This window comes from Emys orbicularis, chromosome 2 (assembly GCF_028017835.1).
Source record: "Emys orbicularis isolate rEmyOrb1 chromosome 2, rEmyOrb1.hap1, whole genome shotgun sequence".
Lineage (NCBI taxonomy): Eukaryota > Metazoa > Chordata > Testudines > Emydidae > Emys > Emys orbicularis.
The window spans coordinates 88,692,251-88,708,198 of NC_088684.1; the positions used below are offsets into that span (position 1 = coordinate 88,692,251).

The 15,948-nt window shown below is 41.7% G+C and overlaps 1 protein-coding gene across 1 annotated transcript in view; it reads left to right on the plus strand.

The window, feature by feature from the left end:
* Positions 1–15,948, plus strand: part of PTPRM (protein tyrosine phosphatase receptor type M) — a 712,503-nt gene that overhangs the window by 422,774 nt on the left and 273,781 nt on the right. Inside the window, exons 9-10 of the mRNA XM_065399529.1 lie at positions 2,955–3,064; positions 9,624–9,825. Coding sequence (XP_065255601.1) covers positions 2,955–3,064; positions 9,624–9,825 — 312 coding nt within the window. The remainder of the gene's footprint in view (positions 1–2,954; positions 3,065–9,623; positions 9,826–15,948) is intronic.

The window sequence follows — 15,948 nt, forward strand, 5'->3', positions numbered from 1 at the left end:
AAGTCCTCTTATTTCTCAAGAGAACGTGGCTGTTCAGGGATGAATTACTCTGTTGTCTTGAAGTAAAGCCCCTTTTTTCTTGCAGTCAGGATACTTTACATATTATGAAGACCAAAAAATTACATATATTTGCTATTTCCAAATATTCTTAGTTAGAAACAACAATAGCAGAAGACTGAAAGGTTCAGATCCTACAAAACCAAATCAAAAACGTATATATCTGTAATTATGTCAGGAAAGTTTTAGTGTTTGTGTAGATCAAGGTAATTCCTTAAACCTAAAAACCAAGACCCGACCCCTACTAATTTATTGCAGACCACTTCTGCCCCCTCCTCAAAAAGCCAAAACACCATGCTGTCTTTTTATTGACTGCTGCATGTCTCAGCAAAGACAGGAACTGGAGGAAACAGAATTTAAACCGTTTCAAAATGTACAATTACCATGATATAGAATAGCCCATAAAAGCCCTGATCCTAGAAATTGTTCTGGAAAAACTTGGAGATTGGATCTACCGTAATTGCAAAGAATACACTCCTTTTTCTTTTAGGTACATTTACCCGTGCTCCAAAAAGAGACTAGAAAGAGAGAGTCCTTTAATTTAAGGATGAAATGGCCCTTTTTCTTATGCAGCCATTTTTACAACATGTTATTTAACAAGTTATTTGATAAGGTTCAGCACTCTTTGATTTTCTATTACAAATAACTTATTGAAAAGAAGGCGTAGAAGAAAGGTTTGTATCTACACTGAATTACACTGTGCCATGCATGTTGATTTTGCAAGATATTTTGACATGCACCCGCAGATTGGAGTAAAGGAGCAAGTTTTTACCTTGCAAAAGTAGTCATGTTCCAATACCTAATAATTTTCAATTTACAAAGAGTCATGCACGTCATAGAAATTGGAGTTAGGGCTTGTCCACAGAGACTGTGAGGGCAAGCAACTCTAGCCTGCTGTGCATTAAGGAGCCGTGTGGACCCTGTTACTGCACACTAAAAGTTCCATAGTGCCCTCTGCAACAGCACTATGTCAGAGTGCACTATGAAACTTTTATTATGCGGTACCAGGGTTCACTCCTCGACTTAGTGCGTAGTAAACTAGTACTCTATACGTTCACACTGTGGCTTGCCACGCACTAACTCGCCATATGGACAAGCTCTTAGAAAAGACATACTCCTCTAGTCCACCTTTCTGACAATACGGGACCATTCCTTAACAGTGTATTTTTTAGTCAGATTCAGTTTTAAATGACCCAATGGAAATGGCTTCTGCCATTTCCTTTGGGAGAGTATTCCACAATCTAATATAATTAATTATGAAATAGGGTCATCTCAAATTTTCCTTTTCTTGCTTTAATCCCATTACTCTTAATTAACCCCCCAAAACATAATTTATCCCTCTCCTTAGGGTTTACACCCTTCAGACATTTGTAGATGGTGGTCATACTGATTTTCCTTACTCATAATTTAGCCAAGCTATGTTTAGTTCTCATCTCTTTCCCCAATCACTTTGACTCCAGATCTTAATCAGTGTTGGTGCTGTTCTCCAAATTGCCTCCACTTTGTCAGCAGGCTTCAGATAGTGAGCTGCCTATACTGAAGTCAGCATTATATAGATGTAGTCTTGCCAGTTCATATCATATAGGGGCAAGCAAATTGAGAAACCTTCTTCTGTGGCCTCAGAGTCCATCTTGGCAGCAGAACCTGAACAGTTCTTTTGTGTAATGGATGGATCTGAGGAAGCATGGGGTAGCCTGCACGGAGTGGAGTCCTGTTCCACACAAGCTTCCAGTCTGGCAGTGTGCAGGGATGGGAGGGGTTAGTGAATAGCTAGACCATGCATGGGGAGGAGTTAAGGGATTCATTGCTAAACAAATTATCTCATTATTTCCCCATTAGGGAAGACTGAGAAAAAAATTTCAATCATTGGGTACATAGCCTCCACCTTCTATCCTCATGTATCTGGTCAGTGCCTGGCACAGCTACTTAGGTTGGACTCTGGATCCTTGTGCTACACAGAGGAGTGCGTATACTCCGTGTGCATTTTCCTGCTCGGAATACTGTGTTCTGGGGGTTCTACTAAGGCGAGTGTGGGAAAGCAAACTGCTGCAGAGGTAGGAGGAGGCAATATTAGATACCTGACACTTCTGATAATGCTGATTCTTCAGTCTTGGGGGTGTCATGCAATAAGAGGCCTTAAGAAAGGTGCCCGGTCTTCAGATTGTCGTCATCACTGTTTCCTACCGCCCACTCTATTGTAAGGCTTCAGTCCTAATGACAGCCAGCATCGTTGTCCAAATACCATGTGTGACACTGTAGCCCTTATACAGGCTAATTACAGTACCTTAATCTACTACAACAGTACCTTATACCTCAATATATTTATATATGTTATAGGTGAGCGTTTCATATATTTGTAGTTTAGGAAATTTGTAGGATAGTGGCTAAGGAAGAGGTACTGAAAATTGACTTGTAAACAAGACACTTCACTTAAATCCTAGCAAAAAAGCCAAATTCCCCACCTTTTTCACCAATGATATTTTACTGGAAAAGCCTTATGTTCCCTGCTGTTTCTCTGTTTTAGACTGTAGTGTTCTGCAAGTGGCACATATGTTTGTACTTCTTCCTTAACAGCTGTATCCATTAACAGTCGAAAACCTCATTGATAATGTTAGCTTCGTTCTATGGGGAAGAGATAGTGACTGTTATTTCCTAACAGGCACGTAATCTGTTATACCCCTGTTATAGCCAGGGAGAAAGAGAGAAGAGAAAAGGGTTGCACAGGATCTGTTTAACAATTTGCCAAAGAGTATTTATACCTGCAGCATCTCCTGCTATACTCAACAGGGGATTGAAACCTGATGAACTGGTATCATGCCTAGAGAATGTAAATGTTAGTTTGAGCATCTCTATATGCTACTTTCCAAAATAGTACTTTTTTCTTTCCTTTCCATTAGTCCCAAGTGCTGTACCACTTGAATCAATCCAAGGAAGTACTTTTGAGGAGAAGATTTTTCTTCAGTGGAGAGAGCCAGTGCAAACATATGGTGTGATCACTTTGTATGAGGTAGATATTTTTTATCATGGTTTCTCACACACACGTTTTTTATCATGGTTTCATTTTTACCCACAATTTTGGTGTATTGGCATCCTGTTGATAAAAGTATTTTCTTGAAAATGTTTGTAGATTTCAGAGCCCAAACTCCCATAAAAAAGTTGTGTAGTATGTATCCAACAAATTGTGTTGTGCTTGGTTGATTGTCCATACTGCATGTCGGACTGAGGCACATAAAGAGGCAGTGTGGTCTAGTGAACTGGGCATTGGACTAGGAATCAAAAGACCTGGATTCTGTCCTTGGCTGCCACCAACTTGCTGTGTGCCCTTATGCACCTCACCTGTCTATGGCTCTGATCCCACTCTCCGATCCCACTGTTATCTGTCTTGCCTCTTTCGATTGTAAGCTCTAGGGGCTGAATATTAGTTATATTCTGTACTTATTTATTTAGTCCCTGATACAGTAAAGCAATTAAACGTGTGCTTAAGTCCCATTGACTTCAGTCGAACTTAAGCATCCTCAAGTCCTTTGTCAAATTGGGGTGACAGTTGATAAGAGATTTAGAAATGGGAGGAAAGGCACTAAATAAGTTTCAAATACACCTCTACCCCGATATAACGTGACCCGATATACCATGAATTCGGATACAACGCGGTAAAGCAGTGCTCCGAGGGGGGTGGGGCTGCGCACTCCGGCGGATCAAAGCAAGTTCGATATAACACGGTTTCACCTATAACACGGTAAGATTTTTTTGGCTCTGGAGGAGGTAGAGGTGTATTACCTAGGCTGAAACGAAACACACTATAAAATACTGTATTTCTTTGAGAAATTTGGCCATGTCTTGGACATTTACAGGAAACAATTCAAAAATTAAAAGAAGAGCATAATTGGTAGAAGATAATTAAAAATGAAAATGATGATTGAGTTTATTAAAAATGCAGATATTTCTTTGAAAATGGTCCCAGTTAGAACACAAGCTGACAACACAAATAAAATCTAATGCAGGAGAAAATTACTGGAACCGAGGATGGCACTGGGTTACTATACCTGAGGATGCCACTTGCTAACCCTGTGAGATATGTTCTATTTAGTAATATAGATCAAATATTTGAATGATAGAAGGGTAGATCTTAGAGTGAATTGTTAAAAAGAAAAAAATGGAAGAGATAATAGTAGTGACAGTCATCATCACATTTATGTTGGACTCATTTCAGGAAGCCTATTGTAATAGAAACAAGCAGGTGCAATTTAAAAAAAAAAAAAAAGAAGCTAGCATTTTTAATGCAAATTCAACAAAATTACATGTTGTTGGGTTTCTAAAAATTGCTGTTCTTCCTCATATGGAACCTTTGCCTGAATACCTTTCAGAAAAAAATGACAAAGGACTGCACAGATTAAGCTGTCAGACAGTAATCATTGTTAAACCTCTTACCTGACCTTACTACTAAATTGGTATTGAAATGCTTAAGAGAGAGAGAGGAAGAGAAAGATACAGTAAAAGAAAAGAGTTAATTTGAATGCTAAGCTATTGATGCTGTTTTGCAGGCTGTTTTATTATGAAAGGTTATGATAATGTATGGCTTGGTTTTGGTAGAGCTAACTTTCATAATGTCGCAAACTAAACAATTGCACATCTTCCTCAATGATCAGAATGTTTTAATTGATACATATTTTAGTATCTTTGCTGATTTTACACCTGACTGGTACAGAAATATGTACAATATTGTCAAACTTTCTGCCTAAAAACACACAGGCATAACCTTATTGCTGAGTAATTTGTGCCCCGTGGCGTAGCTCTCTCCTTAATACATGCATGTAACTTACATCAACTGTAGTAGGTGTTGCATAGGTGCGTTCATTGAAAGGAGAATAATAGACCAACTCTGCACTTGTAATGTTCATGGGAAATTTCAAGCTTCTGCATTTCAAAACAACTCAGAATTCTAACAATGAAAAAAAGAAATAGATCAAATAAAATATTAATACCTTTCCGTGCTTGGTATTAATCAAAAGTGCAGTTACAGTGGGAATAGGATAAGCAACATAAATCAGATTAAATTAAGAAAAAGTCATATTAAGTATAAATACTGATATCAGCAGTTTGATTCAGTGACACCAGGTCTTGCTCTTTCTGCAAATCCCGGTTAAGGTGGTGGACCTGATCAGGTGGCTGAATACAAACTACAACTCACCAGACGCGATTGAAGACTCCTATTTGCTTGCTTGGGTCTAGTTCAGTGGCTCTCCAGCCTGTTGCTTATGAGTCTGAGATGTGACACAAAGTGCTCTGTTCCTTAGAGGCACTCTGGATCACAGGGGAGCACTGTGCCTGATGTGGTGAAGAAAGTTTTCTTAACCCACTTCTAGGGCAAAGGGAAAAACCACACAAAGTTATCATCTTCTTAGATGCCAATGAGAGGGGAAGAGACTGGAATTCCCACTATAAACAGCAGGACAGAGAGAAAATATAGTGTAGAGATGAATAAGATCTTCATGATTCATCAGGCTTTTATGCAGTTGTCTTCAAAAATACCGTAGAACCTCAGTTACGAACACCTCAGAAACTGAGGTTGTTCGTAACTCTGAAATGTTCGTAACTCTGAACAAAACATTATGGGTTATTTTTTCAGAAGTTTACAACTGAACATTGACTTAATACACCTTTGAAACTTTATTATGCAGAAGAAAAATGCTGCTTTCCCTTTATTATTTTAGTAGTTTGTTTGACACAGAACCGTACTGTATTTGCTTCTTTTATTTATTTATTTTTTTGGTCTCTGCTGCTGCCTGATCGGGTACTTCCGGTTCCAAACGAGGTGTGGGGTTAACTGGTCAGTTCGTAACTCTGGTGTTTGTAACTCTAAGGTTCTACTGTAAAACAAACCTGAATCTGCCTTTAAACTAGGTGAAACAATCTGCAACTTCCAGGTAGCCACCTATGTTTCTGGTGGAGAAAACTGTGGAATGAAAATATCAAGGGTCCAGTTCACCACTAGTGTAATTAGGTGCAAATCCACTGATTTCAACACTGTTTGAAACTCAGAACCTCAGTGAGTAAGAGACATAATTTGGAAGACAAAATGGTTCTAACATTGTCATAACTAAAGGGAAGGGTAACAGCTCTCCTGTGTACAGTACTATAAAATCCCTCCTGGCCAGAGACTCCAAAATCCTTTTACCTGTAAAGGGTTAAGAAGCTCGGGTAACCTGGCTGACACCTGACCCAAAGGACCAATAAGGGGACAAGATACTTTCAAATCTTGGGGGGGGGGGGAAGGCTTTTGTTTGTGCTCTTTTTTGGGGGGCTTGTTCGCTCTTGGGACTGAGAGGGACCAGACATCAATCCAGGTTCTCCCCATCTTTCTAAACAAGTCTCTCATATTTCAAACTTGTAAGTAAACAGCCAGGCAAGGCGAGTTAGTTTTACTTTGTTTTCTCAACTTGTAAATGTACCTTTTACTAGAGTGTTTATCTTTGTTTGCTGTACTTTGAACCTAAGGCTAGAGGGGGTTCCTCTGGGCTCTTTAAGTTTGATTACCCTGTAAAGTTATTTTCCATCCTGATTTTACAGAGATGATTTTTACCTTTTTCTTTAATTAAAAGCCTTCTTTTTAAGAACCTGATCGATTTTTTCCTTGTTTTTAGATCCAAGGGGGTTGGATCTTGATCCACCAGGAGTTGGTGGGAGGAAGGAGGGGGGATGGTTAATTTCTCCTTGTTTTAAGATCCAAGGGGTTTGGATCTGTATTCACCAGGGAATTGGTGAATGTCTCTCAAGGCTACCCAGGGAAGGGAATCAGCTTTGGGATGGTGGCAGCGGACCAGATCTAAGCTGGTAGTTAAGCTTAGAAGTTTTCATGCAGGCCCCCACATTTGTATCCTAAAGTTCAAAGTGGGGAAGCAGCCTTGGCAAACATGTTGTGAGGGTTTACGCCCCTCTTTACAAGGCAGCACTGCCTAGTGGCCAAAGTCCACAGAATTGCTATTGGTCACAGGACAGCACGGCCTAATGGCCAGAGTCCATAGAAGTAGTCCTCGTTGCAGGGCAGCACAGCCTAGTGGCCAGAGTCCATAGAATAAGCCCTTGTTGCAGGGCGGCACAGCCTAGTGGCCAGAGTCCATAGACTTGCCCCTGGTTACAGGGCAGTAGGACCTTACTACTGGCTCCGCGGGGGGCTCCTACCGAAACACGCTGAGGCTCACTGGGGGCAAGGTACCAGTCCGTCACACACACACACACACACCCCCGGGTCGCTTCCTACTGGCTTGGGAGTTTGGGTCTCCCACGAATCCCAAGGTTCTCCGGGGGTCTCCAGGTCCGTTGCCTCCCCTGGTTTCTCCCGCAATAGGGGTTCATGCCGGCTTGTAGAAGCCTCCTTCCCAGCAGCTTCAAGAGTGTCAGCTGGTCCTCCGCAGGAGGTCAGGTCAGGTCCTTCCCCTGCAGCCACCAGCCCAGACTGAGCTGAATTCCCTCCTTTTATACTCCCAGAGCACTTGGAGCATGCCCAGTGCGAACGGGGCGGGACTTCCTCCATCAGAGCTACTGGTCTGACGCCGCTGGGGCTAGTGTGGAGTGGGGCTGCCCTGTCACACATGTGTAGACATGTCTACATAAAGCTCTTTTTATTTCCGCCCCATTTCCCACCATTGCCAACATCAGTGCAGCAGTCCAGTTGGTGGCAATGAAAGGAGTGCTACCTGTATGCAGGATTCTAGCCAGCCCACCAGCATTTTAAGCAAGGTTACCTAAACCTGGTAAGAGTGAAAAATTGCTGTCACTCCTTTTTCCATGTTAACCTTCCCACTGCTGCTGCCATCTGTAAAGGTGCCCTGGTCTCAGCACTGTTGGGGGAATTTTCAGAAAAAAAAATCTTGAGTAGGTAAAGCTTTACTGAATGATAGCAGGAGTGTAATGTAAATACTGCGAGAACAAATGTATGCTTAGTTTCCTCAAGCAAGTCACTTTTTGTTAAACGAACAAGTTGCTTATGAGCTGTGAAAGAGCTTGTGTTTTTGTAGTGCATTCTCCTGATAGCTAATCTAGTACAATAAACATAATTAATAGCTATAGCTCTACCACAGGGGTCACAGAATCTGTGACCTCCTGTGTATTTTAAATAAAACTGGGCTGAGTCATTGGGAAATCCAGCTAAAAACCACCATATCTGGTGGCTCTACCACTCTCTCTGCCTCCCCACAGACTCCATGGGAGGAGGTTTTTTTTTTTTTAGATCAGTCCTTGCTCAGGGAATTTCAGGAGACTAGATTAGTCCTAGTGAAAGTGTAGCCAAGTTTTTTGGGGGGCACTAATACCTGTCCTCAGCATTTTATTGACACTAGGCTAGATGTATTATGTAAAATTACATTTTTCACTGATTCAGAGATTTTAGGAAATTATAGATATTTAACTGCAGTAGGAAGGATTAGTATTGTACCTGAGTGAGTGCCAGTTCCCCATCTATAAAAATTTAGATAATACCTCACAGAGATATTGTGAGCATAAATAAATTAAACATTGTGAAGTGATTTGTGAGCTACTGATGAAAAGAATTATATGAGGAATAATAATATTTTTATGTACTTTATCTGTCATTCAGGCCCTTGATTAATATACACAGCATACACTTTTTCTTCATGTTTCTAGCTAAATATTCCTTCAGATAAGTATAATAATGTTCTATAAATATAACAATGTCAATTTTCATTGTATATAATAGCAACACTGGAGTTACGTATAAATCTACTTATTTAAAAGCAAAAAAGGGGGGAATCAATTTTACATTTTTTTTAATGAGTTCCTTGTTTTTAAATTATCCTGTTGTTGTAGGTCATAGATGTTAAGTTGCCAGTAGAAACACTGCACAGTACTTTACTTTACTGTGAACTTGTATTGCTATTTTAATGAAAACAAGTAACAGTATTTGAAAGGAAGGAACGAAAAATGAGGGATATATTTTGCTGATATTTAACATATTTTTTTCCCAAAATGGGAATCTGAGTTTCATGCAATGCAATCACAACCTGAAGAATTACAATGCAGCAATTATAAGACATGAGCTTCAGACTGAAGCATAAGTGTCACCCACTTTGTGAAGCATTCCCTTAAAACTGCCCTTGTCATCTTGTGAGGCTAATCTTATTCAGTGCAAAGTGTAATTATATTCAGACAGCTTAGAAATGAGGCTACACCTTTGTCACTTGCGTATCTGTTTTGGCTTGTTGTGTTTTTTTGTTGTTTTTTGTTGTTGAAAACCAACAGTAATATGGTTTCAGAAAAATGACATTGTGAAAGCCAGCAACTTAAAGGTATTAACTTAAGCCTGATCCCATCCTTTACAGTTGTAATCTAGCTGCCTTTAAGTCCCTGTATCTATAAAAGTAATAACTCATAACAGTTTTGGCTGAGTTCCTGTGTCCCTTCATTGGATTCAGGATTTGAAGAGTATAAGGGAGGAAGATTGCTTATCATAAAATGTCTGACAGTGCATACATCAGAAGGGTTTATGGGATAAAGATACAATCTTTGTCCATCTGCTCAAGATATTTTATAACTTTCCTATTCTTTTGCAGATCACCTACAAGGCTGTCAGTTCCTTTGACCCAGAAATAGATTTATCGAATCAAAGTGGGCGAGTTTTGAAGCTAGGAAACGAAACTCATTACCTTTTTTTTGGACTGTATCCTGGGACCACCTATTCTTTTACCATTAGAGCCAGCACAGCCAAAGGATTTGGACCTCCAATCACAAACCAATTCACAACTAAAATATCAGGTATTATATTAAAGTAACGATTATTTCTGTTTTCTTACTATGATAACCATTATTTTCTTTGTTATTCACCTCTCTTTTAATGCTTTACAGGCAATTTGTCAGAAAGCTAAAATCAGTTTTCTTCCTTGAAAGCACCAGACAAACTGATATATATTTATGTATTTGAATAATTTTCAGGTGCTTGAAGATCAGTTAGAACATACAGTTTTTGAAGTACTGGTTCAAAACCATGCAACTTATCACCCAAGAAAACATGTGATTTATATTCCTTTGGAGTCAGTCCCAGCTGCTGCTTGTTGCAAAATTTTGCATAGGGTTTTTTTGGACATGAATCTGAGACAGTTTCATTCAGAGCTCATTCAGCCTCAGCATGATTCTAAATTAGTACAGTAACAGTGCTGGAAAATCTCTTTAATGTGGCATGAACAATTGAGAGTACAGCAGAAATGTTCCATGTCTAGCACTCGCTTAGGAAGTATAGTGAATTGCCACGCTGCACGCATTCCTAACAGGCATGTTGACTGAGGCAGATTTGAAACTGCATTAGACAAGAACATCAGGACCTGTGGTTTTCAGAGAGCAGGAAGACACAACTTCTCTAAAAGCCCATGCACGATCTCTTAAAGCCCCCAAAGACTCAGGAACATTTTATTCCCTTCGTTGATGGAATGCGATCTTACTGCATGCTCTAAAACACCTATATAATTGATGACAAAATGTGTTCCAAATCTGTAGTGGAGGTGTCCTTATACTCAGCTTCTCTACCATGTTTCTGGGAATTAAACTGACAGTCAGTAATGAACTTGAAGCATGGTCTCAGACCAATATTCACTCCCCAAAAATGCATTAGCTAACTTTCCTTTTTGGAAAATATAAAGCAAGCTAATATGTGTACAGTATGTTTCATCTTGTGTCCCTATTACTCCTATTCTCCCCGCATCTCATTGTAACTTTTTCATCTTTGTGGTAGAATGAACAGAGAGCAATGCAAAAGCATTAATCAGAAGCACAGTAAGGAATTTATATTTGGGGAAGGGCAATAAATGCAAGTTGGGAATTTTTGTTATTACTGTACCTCGTAATTGTAGGGATAAATTCATTGGATGATTATCAGCTAAAAAGCCTTGAACATAATAAGCACTGGAATTTAAAGACTAGGGATCCAATTCCCCCACCCCACCTCCCATTGTCTGCAAGAAATCAACAGCACTGCTTGCATTGTAAGATATTACTCAATGTGAGGGAAGGGTGGCAGAATCAGGCCCTATGAGAATAGAGAGAAAGAACAGAGTATTGGAAGAGGAGGAGAATCTAGAGAGTTAGGAACAGTACTGAAAGATTAGGATAGTTATTCTCTCTTAAATGGTGGTGAATCACCATGTAACTCCCATTAACATCAATGGGAATTACACATATGCATTGAGGGTAAGATATGCCCCATGAAGCTGCACCAGCTGGTTCCATGAGCACATCAGATCTCCCCACATCACCAGCAATCGGCAGGATTAGCCTCCCCTCCCCCCCCTCCCCCCCCCCCCCATCTAGGTAGGGTTAGGACTACCCCTGTTTTTTGGTGGGACACCAACAGAGAATGCCTATTCCTGGGATTTTCACAGGAACCCAAGGGACTTAGACACCCAGTCCCCGCTGAATTTTAAATAGGAGTTAAGCATCTATTTCCTTTAGGCTTCTTTAAAAATTCCAGCCTAAAGTCGTGTGGGAAGTGGGGATGATTCAGTAGGTGACACTCTTCCCTCTGAGTCAGTCCTACACCAGTGTTCCAGTGTGAGGTTAGAGGACGCTTTGTGCTGTTAGTACCCTTCTCTAATGAGATGTAAAACCAAAGTGCTAAGATCTCCTAGGACTTTTTAAAATTGTCCTGGCCAATTTCCAATGTGTGTAATTACATTTTAATCTCTTAAATCTATACTGCATTTTCAGTAGAATAAGATATACTTAACTTCCTATCCTAATAGTGGTGTTATGCACTGTTAAACAGTTGCCATGTTTCATCACAGAATTGGCTGTTTGTCAATGATGGAAAAAGTGATTCCTGTGTAAATTTGTGGTGTTTTAGGCAGGCCTGGTAGCACCACCTACTAAAGTTGCCTGACACTTCCCATTATAAGACCCTGTTTTCAATTGCTTATAAATTTGCCAAACTTCAACTGAGCAGGCTAAAATGTTCTATGCTGTCTGACTCAGGCTGGTTTTTTTTATTATTTTTATTTCAGCAAACATGGTTCAGCCATTTCCAGGAGCAAAATTAGGAAATAATGCATTGTTTTGCTCAAGTTAAAGTTAAAAAATTCTGGCAACCACTGTGCTTAGTAAATTGAAATTTGGCAGGACGGGTGGACTTTGTGTCAAAGATGTGCCTTTTACTGTGAAAATCCCTCCACATTTGGCCCAAATTATAAGCCTTTGAAAAATCACAGTTCATACATGCGCCATAGAGACTTGCGAGAATTTAGCAATTAAAGTCTCTGAAGATTCTGTCCTCCATTGAGCATACTTGAGTCTGTCATAGTTCCTTGTGCTAACCAGACTGCGCGTTCCCAAGGAGTAGCTGAGCATGCTCCAGCCCAGGCTGTGGGGGGCTCAGAAAGACTTTCTGTGTAATGTCTGCACCCAGCTGCTCCAGGTTAGGGTGGAGCCAAGCACCAGAACTGAGAACAGGAAGCCTGTCTCCCCTGTGCTCTCAGTGACCACCCTGCTGACATCCAGACAGCATGGAAGAGGAAACCATCTAATTTGAATGCAGAGGGGACAAAAGCTGGAATGGGGGGAGGGAAAGGAGTAGATTGGGATTAGGAGTCTGCTGAGACTGGGGCTGGGGGTGGGGGAAGAGAAACTAGGACTGGGAGTTGGGGAGATTGAGAGGCAGGGACTGGGACCAATGAGAGAACTGGTGGTAGGGGACCAAGAGGAGAACAATGAAATTAGGCAAGGAGCTGGAGGGAGGAGAGAGTTTGGGACTGGTTGAGCAAGGAGACTGGTACTAGGACCAGTGTGTATGTGTGTGTGGGGGATATTGGTGGTGAGGGGAGGACAGACACAAGGAACTGGGATGTGGCAGGAGAACTGGGACAAGAAGCCCCGAGGAGCAGAGGGGAAGGGAAAGACTGGATGAGAAGCCCAGGGAAGGAGTTTGGGAGCCTTTGAGTAGGGAGGGAGAAACAGATCTGACAAAGAGCCAAGAAGGGGAAACTGGGACTGACTGGGAACAAGGAGTTAGGGCGGGTGGGGTCGAGGACTGGCCCTGGCTGTGCAAAGAGACAGACACTGGGTGTGGAGAAGAAAACAAAGTGGAATTCGGGGAAATCGGAACGCAGATGATGAGCCGGGAGGGGGAGTCTAGGACTGACTGGGCAAGGAGACGGGGATGAGAAGCCTGAGGTGTGGAGGCTGGGGCTGGGGGGCAAAGAGAATGGGACTGGGATACAGAGCTAGGAGTGTGGAAGTGATAAGACTTGGACACAGATAGGTTGGAGGGGAAGGGGAAGAAGGAGTGAAGCTTAGGGGAAATGAGCTGAAGAGTCTATGCGCACTCCCTTCCAGAGCCTGGAATGGAGCTGATGGTTCCTGAGTCTTCCCATTTCTCTGCTGTCAGCAACTATCTGTGAAAACCACTGGCAAAGTGTCCCATCCCCCTCTAGTGCTAGTCCACATAGAGGATGGCAACCTCCTACTGCTCTCAATTACTTCATTAGGTCAAGTAGCAGAGATCTGTGTGGACCATCTGAGGGTTCCAACTCTGCTGAGAGGCCACATGGGAGTCAGTATGATGCCACATGATGGAACTTCTGTTTTTTTCAGTTTGCTTTTTTAAAACCTGGGAAATTACATGCATGACAAAACTATGCTAAAAGAACATTAGTAAGGTTGCAAAGTCAAGCATTCAAAAGTTAGAAAATGCCAGAATTAAGGATGCCTTTGCATCCTTAATCAGCCCCCTTGTGTATATGCATTATGATATAGTCTATTTTTTGCACAAGACCCCTGCCTCATTCAGTGCACAGTTGGACCTGTTCTAGGGACGAATCAGATGGTATAGTAATGAAGACTGTTACCTGCAATACTCCTTATTTTTTGCAGAAGTTGGAAGGAGTGTAGTGAATGAGGTAGGGGATTGCAGGAAGAGAATGGCTGATCTCATGGTTAAGGCAGTTAAAGGTTGCCCTGGAGAACTCAATTCTATGTCTGCCTCTGCCACAGAGTTCCTGCGTGATGCTAGGCAAGTCACTTAGACCAAACTTTTCAGAGATGGTCACTAACTGTATGTTCCTCATTTTCTGGGTTCCTGACTTGAGACCCCGGGACATTATTTGTGGAAGTGCTGAGCACTCATAACTGCAACTGAAATCAGTGGAAACTCTGCTTGAATATATAAAGTGCTATATAATACTAGGTACTCTGAAAATCTGGTCCTAGGTGTCTTCAACTGGGCACTCAAATTTAGTGGATACTTTTGTCCTTAATCTTCCTGGTCTCAGTGCTCCATCTGTAAAATGGAGATAATACCATCCTCTCACTTCACAGGCAGTAGCGTAGCTAAGGTGGGAGCGGGGCAGCAGCCACTCTCCCACTGAGCAGAAGTGGCGCCTTTTCAATTTCTTGGCGCCTGTTAATTTTTACTCACCCGGCAGCGCTCGGGGTCTTTGGCGGCACTTCGGCAGCGGGTCCTTCACTCGCTCCAGGTGTGTTCGGCGGCACTGAAGGACCCGCCGCCGAAATGCCATCGAAGACCCATGGAGCGAGTGAAGGACCCACCGCCAAAGTGCCGCTGAAGACCCGGAGAACCGCCCCTTCAGTAAAAGCGCTGCCGGGTGAGTAAAAGCGCCGCAGCGGGTTGCGCCTTTTTTCGTGATCGCTCCCCCTGTTCATTCCACCTGGCTCCGCCACTGCTCACAGGACAGTTGTGAAGATAAATTGATTAATGTTTGTGAAACACTCGGATAGATGAACACCATGAAAAACCCATGGGGAAATTAATAAATTTGTCTTCATAGTAGGTTTTGTGATGCTGTGGCCAAAAGAGCTAATGTGATCCTTGGATATATAAACGGGAATCTTGAGTTGCAGAAGAGAGATTATATTACCTCTGTATTTGGCAATGGTGCAACCAATACTGGAATGCTGGGTCCACAATTCAAGAAGGATATTGACAAATGGAAGAGAGTTCAGAGAAGAGCCATGAGAACGATTAAAGGATTGGAAGATGTGTCTTAAGTCTGGTCTACACTTGGGGGAGCGGGGGGGGAGCGATCTAAGTTACGCAACTTCAGCTATGTGAATAACGTAACTGAAGTCGACGTACTTAGATCTACTTATCGCAGTAAGTCGATGGCTGACGCTCCCCCGTCAACTCCGCCTATGCCTCTCGCCCTGGTGGAGTACCGGAGTCGACGGGAGAGCGCTCAGCGGTCGATTTATCGCGTCTAGACTAAACTAGACACGATAAATCGACCCCCGCTGGATCGATCGCTGCCCGTCGATCCAGCTGGTAATATAGACAAGCCCTTAAAGTGATAGACTAAAGGAGCTCATTATGTTTAGTTTAGCAAAGAGGCAGTTAAGGGGTGACTTGATCACAGTCTGTAACTACCTACATGGGGAACAGAAATTTGATAATAGAAGGCTCTTCAATCTAGCACACAAAGCTATAACAAGATCCCAATGGCTAGAAGCTGGAGCTAGACAAATTCATACCTGAAACAAGATGCAATTTTTTAATTGGGTAATTAGCCAGTGGAACAATTTACCAATGGTTATGGTGGATTCTCCATCACCGGAAACATTTACATTAAGATTAGAAATTTTTTTTAAGATATGCTGTGTTCACTCAAGAATTAATTCAGAGAAGTCCTGTGTTATGGAGAAAGTCAGACTAGAAATCACAATGGCCCCTTCTGGCCTTTTAACCTATGAATCAGTGAATAGTGTGCAGTAAATAAGGCCTAGTGCCAAACGTTGAACAGTGAGGATAAAAGAAAATATTGAATAGCAATTGAACACTGTCCAACCTATGCACAGAATGATGCAAAGTCCTTAATGACAATTTAAAAAGTAACAACCACCACCTAACTAAGGCCTTGTCTACACTGGGATTTCAGGCACCAG